Consider the following 8,159-nt stretch of genomic DNA (forward strand, 5'->3'; position numbering starts at 1 on the left):
TCCAGTGATGTGAGTGCAATGCTGCTGTGAGTCCAGCGCCGACCCTCTGCTGCTATGTGCCCTGCCCAATGCTTTGTGCCTCCTCACACCAGTTCTGTAAACCCTCACCCCCAGAGTTGCATGAAACTCTCAGCGCAGTGTGGCCCCCAATGTCGTGTGTGCACCCCTCCCCCAGTCCTGTGTGCAGCCCATCACCCAGTAGTCCTGTTTGCACCCCCCCAATCCTGTGTGCACCCCTCCCCCAGTCCTGTTTGCACCCCCCCAATCCTGTGTGCACCCCTCCCCCAGTCCTGTGTGCACCCCCACACAATCCTATGTGCAGCCCATCACCCAGTCCTGTGTGCACCCCCCCAGTCCTGTGTGCACCCCCCCCAGTCCTGTGTGCACCCCCTCCAGTCCTGTGTGCAGCCCCCCCAGTCCTGTGTGCAGCCCCCCCAGTCCTGTGTGCAGCCCCCCCAGTCCTGTGTGCAGCCCCCCCCAGTCCTGTGTGCAGCCCCCCCCAGTCCTGTGTGCAGCCCCCCCCAGTCCTGTGTGCAGCCCCCCCCAGTCCTGTGTGCAGCCCCGCGTGTGGTGTCTGTGCCCCCAGCCCCGCGTGTGGTGTCTGTGCCCCCAGCCCCGCGTGTGGTGTCTGTGCCCCCAGCCCCGCGTGTGGTGTCTGTGCCCCCAGCCCCGCGTGTGGTGTCTGTGCCCCCAGCCCCGCGTGTGGTGTCTGTGCCCCCAGCCCCGCGTGTGGTGTCTGTGCCCCCAGCCCCGCGTGTGGTGTCTGTGCCCCCAGCCCCGCGTGTGGTGTCTGTGCCCCCAGCCCCGCGTGTGGTGTCTGTGCCCCCAGCCCCGCGTGTGGTGTCTGTGCCCCCAGCCCCGCGTGTGGTGTCTGTGCCCCCAGCCCCGCGTGTGGTGTCTGTGCCCCCAGCCCCGCGTGTGGTGTCTGTGCCCCCAGCCCCGCGTGTGGTGTCTGTGCCCCCAGCCCCGCGTGTGGTGTCTGTGCCCCCAGCCCCGCGTGTGGTGTCTGTGCCCCCAGCCCCGCGTGTGGTGTCTGTGCCCCCAGCCCCGCGTGTGGTGTCTGTGCCCCCAGCCCCGCGTGTGGTGTCTGTGCCCCCAGCCCCGCGTGTGGTGTCTGTGCCCCCAGCCCCGCGTGTGGTGTCTGTGCCCCCAGCCCCGCGTGTGGTGTCTGTGCCCCCAGCCCCGCGTGTGGTGTCTGTGCCCCCAGCCCCGCGTGTGGTGTCTGTGCCCCCAGCCCCGCGTGTGGTGTCTGTGCCCCCAGCCCCGCGTGTGGTGTCTGTGCCCCCAGCCCCGCGTGTGGTGTCTGTGCCCCCAGCCCCGCGTGTGGTGTCTGTGCCCCCAGCCCCGCGTGTGGTGTCTGTGCCCCCAGCCCCGCGTGTGGTGTCTGTGCCCCCAGCCCCGCGTGTGGTGTCTGTGCCCCCAGCCCCGCGTGTGGTGTCTGTGCCCCCAGCCCCGCGTGTGGTGTCTGTGCCCCCAGCCCCGCGTGTGGTGTCTGTGCCCCCAGCCCCGCGTGTGGTGTCTGTGCCCCCAGCCCCGCGTGTGGTGTCTGTGCCCCCAGCCCCGCGTGTGGTGTCTGTGCCCCCAGCCCCGCGTGTGGTGTCTGTGCCCCCAGCCCCGCGTGTGGTGTCTGTGCCCCCAGCCCCGCGTGTGGTGTCTGTGCCCCCAGCCCCGCGTGTGGTGTCTGTGCCCCCAGCCCCGCGTGTGGTGTCTGTGCCCCCAGCCCCGCGTGTGGTGTCTGTGCCCCCAGCCCCGCGTGTGGTGTCTGTGCCCCCAGCCCCGCGTGTGGTGTCTGTGCCCCCAGCCCCGCGTGTGGTGTCTGTGCCCCCAGCCCCGCGTGTGGTGTCTGTGCCCCCAGCCCCGCGTGTGGTGTCTGTGCCCCCAGCCCCGCGTGTGGTGTCTGTGCCCCCAGCCCCGCGTGTGGTGTCTGTGCCCCCAGCCCCGCGTGTGGTGTCTGTGCCCCCAGCCCCGCGTGTGGTGTCTGTGCCCCCAGCCCCGCGTGTGGTGTCTGTGCCCCCAGCCCCGCGTGTGGTGTCTGTGCCCCCAGCCCCGCGTGTGGTGTCTGTGCCCCCAGCCCCGCGTGTGGTGTCTGTGCCCCCAGCCCCGCGTGTGGTGTCTGTGCCCCCAGCCCCGCGTGTGGTGTCTGTGCCCCCAGCCCCGCGTGTGGTGTCTGTGCCCCCAGCCCCGCGTGTGGTGTCTGTGCCCCCAGCCCCGCGTGTGGTGTCTGTGCCCCCAGCCCCGCGTGTGGTGTCTGTGCCCCCAGCCCCGCGTGTGGTGTCTGTGCCCCCAGCCCCGCGTGTGGTGTCTGTGCCCCCAGCCCCGCGTGTGGTGTCTGTGCCCCCAGCCCCGCGTGTGGTGTCTGTGCCCCCAGCCCCGCGTGTGGTGTCTGTGCCCCCAGCCCCGCGTGTGGTGTCTGTGCCCCCAGCCCCGCGTGTGGTGTCTGTGCCCCCAGCCCCGCGTGTGGTGTCTGTGCCCCCAGCCCCGCGTGTGGTGTCTGTGCCCCCAGCCCCGCGTGTGGTGTCTGTGCCCCCAGCCCCATGCCCCCAGTTAATTAATTGCTTCACCCAATATAGCAGGGTCATTTAAACATTGATAATTTTGTGCGGCCCCCGAAGGTTGGTAGAAATTTCCAAATGGCCCCCGACAGAAAAAAGGTTCCCCACCCCTGATCTATGGTAAGACACTAATACATTTCCCAATCCCAGGAAACTGCTGATGAAGTACCCAGCTAATGTGTGCAGCTACTGTAAGTATAGTAAATGCCCATTCTATTGGGCTAGAGCTAGAACATCAAAGTGATGGAAGTCAGAGTCTGGAGCCTGGCGAGTCGGAAATCTGGAAGAGAAAGCAGTTTTCCATGGAGCTGGCAATAAAATGGCACTGTATCAGCTGTGCTAACCCCCTACACGTTTATTTTGGAAGCCTTTCTAACACGTAAGCCTCTTTGAAAACAGACAAGAGGGTACAGTGATTAGGCAAGACATGGAACTCTGAATGACTAGAAGAAGTTACCTGAGACATCATGCCAATCGGCTCAGTAACAAATTCAGAAAGTGTCGCCATCATGGGGCCGCAGATGGGTCTGATCACACGCTGTCAGTCAAATTAGGTCAAATCTCAGCCATTCTCGCAGGAAACTGGAGAAAAAACACAAATATAAATAGTTAGTCACTAAACCACAATTAGCTGTACTTGGGGCAGTAATGTCACTGTGCTAAACAGGAAAAACGTCTTTCCACAAAGCTGACAGGTATTGAGGTGTAAAATTTGTTAAAAGAATATCAAACATTGAAAAGAAAACAGCTGTCAGTCTCCACGGGCGGCTGCAGCCTGACAGCCAGTTCTCTGAACACAGTCTGGGTGACCAGCTGATCCCTGGCCATCAGCTGTTACCACTGGGGGAATTTATGGGCCTATGTAATGCACGGCCGCGCATAGTCTCACACAGCAGTACACACTGGTTTCCATGGCTCTCTACTCGCCACCGTGCATAGTCTCACACAGCGGTACGCACTTGTTTCCATGGCTTTCTACTTGCCACCGCACAGTCTCACACAGCGGTACACACTTGTTTCCATGACTCTCTACTTGGCACCACGCATAGTCTCACACAGCAGTACACACTGGTTTCCATGACTCTCTACTCGCCATCGTGCATAGTCTCACACAGCGGTACGCACTTGTTTCCATGGCTTTCTACTTGCCACCGCACAGTCTCACACAGCGGTACACACTTGTTTCCATGACTCTCTACTTGGCACCACGCATAGTCTCACACAGCGGTACACACTTGTTTCCATGACTCTCTACTTGCCACCACGCATAGCCTCACACAGCGGTACACACTTGTTTCCATGGCTCTCTACTTGGCACCACGCATAGTCTCACACAGCGGTACACACTTGTTTCCAAGGCTCTCTACTTGCCACCACGCATAGCCTCACACAGCGGTACACACTGGTTTCCATGGCTCTCTACTTGCCACCACGCATAGCCTCACACAGCGGTACACACTTGTTTCCATGGCTTTCTATTTGCCACCACGCATAGTCTCACACAGCGGTACACACTTGTTTCCAAGGCTCTCTACTTGCCACCACGCATAGCCTCACACAGCGGTACACACTGGTTTCCATGGCTCTCTACTTGCCACCACGCATAGTCTCACACAGCGGTACACACTTGTTTCCAAGGCTCTCTACTTGCCACCACGCATAGCCTCACACAGCGGTACACACTGGTTTCCATGGCTCTCTACTTGCCACCACGCATAGTCTCACACAGCGGTACACACTTGTTTCCATGGCTCTCTACTTGCCACCGCACAGTCTCACACAGCGGTACACACTTGGTTCCATGGCTCTCTACTTGCCACCGTGCATAGTCTCACACAGCGGTACACACTTGTTTCCATGACTCTCTACTTGCCACCGTGCATAGTCTCACACAGCGGTACACACTTGTTTCCATGACTCTCTACTTGCCACCACGCATAGTCTCACACAGCGGTACACACTTGTTTCCATGGCTTTCTATTTGCCACCACGCATAGTCTCACACAGCGGTACACACTTGTTTCCATGGCTCTCTACTTGTCACCACGCATAGTCTCACACAGCGGTACACACTGGTTTCCATGGCTCTCTACTTGCCACCGTGCATAGTCTCACACCGCGGTACACACTTGTTTCCATGGCTCTCTACTTGTCACCACGCATAGTCTCACACAGCGGTACGCACCTGTTTCCATGGCTCTCTACTTGCCACCGTGCATAGTCTCACACAGCGGTACGCACCTGTTTCCATGGCTCTCTACTTGCCACCGTGCATAGTCTCACACCGCGGTACACACTTGTTTCCATGGCTCTCTACTTGTCACCACGCATAGTCTCACACAGCGGTACGCACCTGTTTCCATGGCTCTCTACTTGCCACCGTGCATAGTCTCACACCGCGGTACACACTTGTTTCCATGGCTCTCTACTTGCCACCACGCATAGTCTCACACAGCGGTACACACTGGTTTCCATGGCTCTCTACTTGCCTTTATCCTCTATACATCCCATGGGGTATACAGACTGGTGTTGTCTATTCTGGACATTCGAAGGGGATGTCCCAATATGATAAATAGTGAAAATTGCAAAATGTTTGTAAAAAGAAGCAAGTTTGAAATGCAATTGTAATTAAAAATAATTTTGGTTTACAAGAAAGAAGGGATTTTTAAGTTTATAGTTGAATGCTCATTGCCTAGGTAACCAGCCACCTATGCAGTCTACCAGCCTGTCTCCTCTGTGATGAGCGCAGCTCTGAAGGTTCCGTTCCCCTGCTTCTGCTAGCAGCATTGGACACCAGGCAGCTCAGACCTCTCAATCTTCAGGAGCAAATATGAGGAGCTCCTGAAGTTTGATGCTGAGAAAAATCCTTCTGATGCTTCATCCTATCACATAGCCATTTTCACTCTAGGTTTAATTAGTTTCATGACTTAATTAGTTTCATCACAGGCACCATGAGACCGAGTTCATTACAACAGCCATGTATGTTTCACTACAATGCCTAGTCCAAGAGGCTTATCCACGCCATACTCTCCTAGACTGACAAGTCACTCCCCATGTGAATGTGTGATAAGGGAGAGACCTGACAGTCAAGGGATTGTGCATCAAATAGTGGGTAAACCTAAAGGGTTTGCTATGGAATCAGAGCAGCATGGTGTGGGGGCAGAGAGCCTGATTCTAGTGATGTCTCACTTACTGGACTGAGTGGTGTAGTTTTGATAGAATCCATGTTTTTTCTGCTGCAGTTTTAGCAGTGGTCAGAATGCTGAGCTGTGTATAACCCACAACACTGATTGGCTGCTTACTATATACACTAAATATTGTGAACAAGCTGACAATCAGCAGAGGGAGCGGGGTTACACAACAGCTGGTCTGATTTATACATGAGACATAGTCAGGCAGTGATAATCTCCTGGTGAAGAAAAGCACTGATTGTATTAAAAGTAAAGCACCAAAACAGTAATGATACCCAAGGGTATCCTAATTATTAACGACTACATACATTTTACGTAGTCAAAGGAGGGTTGGATCCAGCATCAAAAAATCCAGTTAAAAATTCAGGTTTATTAAAAATATATATAAAAATATACAGAAAGCATATATATTTTTAGCAGAGGGATGGGGCAAAGTGCATGAAACACCTTACGCGTTTCGGACGGTGAATTTAAAAGCAGTCCTTAGTCATAGGTCTTCTTTTAAATTCACCGTCCGAAACGCGTAAGGTGTTTCATGCACTTTGCCCCATCCCTCTGCTAAAAATATATACGCTTTCTGTATATTTTTATATATATTTTCAATAAAGCTGAATTTTTAACTATGGATTTTTTGATGCTGGATCCAACCCTTGGCCTTCTGAAGGATCACGAGCATGCCTAGTCCTGTTGCACAGAGCTATATGGTAAGCTGGAGTTTTTCTTTTCTTTATACATAAATTTTACCCCAATCAATTCTTTATTATAGTAAAAGATAAAATCAACCAAAAAAATACAAAAAACAAATACTATTACAGTTATTAAAATGTAATGAACAGACTACGAAAGCAATGCTGTTTTAGTTATACGGCGATCAGGCTGTTAGGACGGGAGGAAAAGGTGAGGGTCCTTTAGGGTGAGCCACCGCGGAGCAGGGCACCCTTTTACCTTATGGTGTACTTTCACTCGATAGATAGGGAAATGTATAGGGTGAGTATCGCTTTATAGGCCACCCTGTATGACTATAATGGCATTGTTTTCATAGTCTGTTCATTACATTTTAATAACTGTACTACTATGTGTTTTTTGTATTTTTGTGGGTGATTTTATCTTTTACTATAATAAAGAATGGATTGGGGTAAAATTTGCATAGTCTTGAAAGTACAGCACACAGCCTAGTAAGTTACACATCACTGCAATCAGGCTCTCTATTCCTACCTCATGCTGCTCTCAGACTAAGGCTATGTGCGCACAGTGCGTTTTTAGCGGCGTTTTTGCGCGCTTTTCGGGTGCGTTTTTGGCCTCAAAACCGCAGGACTTTGCTTCCCCAGCAAAGTCTATGAGTTTTCATTGTTGCTGTCCGCACACATCTGTTTTTTTTACCTGCGTTTTTGAGTTAAAAAAAAAAAAATGGACATGTCAGTTCTTTCCTGCGTTTTTCTGCGTTTTCCCCCCATGCAATGCATTGGAAAAACGCAGCAAAACGCAGAGATCAAAAACGCAGCAAAAGGCAGCCAAAAACGCACCAAATCGCGGCAAAAACGCATGCGTTTTTTGATGCGTTTTTTCGACGCAGGTGCGCTTTTAGCGGCCAAAAACGCACAAAAACGCAGCGTCAAAAAGACGCAGTGTGCGAACCTAGCCTAAATAGCACAAACCTGCACACAAATTCCCTTTAAATGGATTCTTGATCTCCCAATCAGAAACCACACATTTTGGAGTGACAGTTGTTTCATCAGGAGCATCATGTGTTACTAATTAGGTGCGAAACCAGGGAAGAACTAAAGAATTTGGCTGATCAGAGCCATCTGCCAATAAATATCGAGTATCTATGGGCCTCTTAAAAAAACACATGTCCAATTTCATTCCAATTTTCACTGAGGCATCCATCACTGGACAATTCTATGTATTTCTATAAAGGGGTTGCCCGGTCACAAGATAGTAATGACGTTTCAAGAGAATAAGAGCTGGTCCGAAGTAACTGTCAGTGGCCACCACATGTGGAAATGATCTCTGCAGCGTGGCTCTTTTCCATATGTGTAAATCTGGCCACCACTGGGGCCTATAGGTGAGAGTGTCATGTGTTGGACCCCCACCAATCTGATATTGATGACTTCGGCTGCTTTCACACATCCGGTTTGTGCTGAGCGGCACAATCCGGCCCAAAAACCTATGCAACGGATGCGGCGAAAAAACCGGATCCGTTGCATAAGTTTTTCCATGCGGCCCGTCCGTTTCTTGACGGATGCAGCTTGATACTAAGCATGCACAGTGCAAAAAAACGCATCCGGCGTCCGGATGCGTTTTTTGCCGCAGGACACCGCATCCGGCGTCCATAGGCTTGCATTGTAAATCACGCCCCATCAGCGCGATGCGCTTTTTTCGCCGCACCAAAAAACGTGCCAGGCAACGTTCCATC

At 53.7% G+C, this 8,159-nt stretch overlaps 1 protein-coding gene across 3 annotated transcripts in view; it reads right to left on the minus strand.

Annotated features, from left to right (window-relative positions):
• The window catches only part of LPAR1 (lysophosphatidic acid receptor 1), a 258,209-nt gene that overhangs the window by 76,137 nt on the left and 173,913 nt on the right, over window positions 1-8,159 (minus strand). For all 3 annotated transcript variants that reach the window (XM_075316192.1, XM_075316188.1, XM_075316189.1), the window contains one exon: window positions 3,010-3,134. In XM_075316192.1, coding sequence (XP_075172307.1) covers window positions 3,010-3,063 — 54 coding nt within the window. In that variant the 5' untranslated portion in view covers window positions 3,064-3,134. The remainder of the gene's footprint in view (window positions 1-3,009; window positions 3,135-8,159) is intronic.

This window comes from Anomaloglossus baeobatrachus, chromosome 1 (genome assembly GCF_048569485.1).
Source record: "Anomaloglossus baeobatrachus isolate aAnoBae1 chromosome 1, aAnoBae1.hap1, whole genome shotgun sequence".
In the NCBI taxonomy this organism is placed as follows: Eukaryota; Metazoa; Chordata; class Amphibia; order Anura; family Aromobatidae; genus Anomaloglossus; species Anomaloglossus baeobatrachus.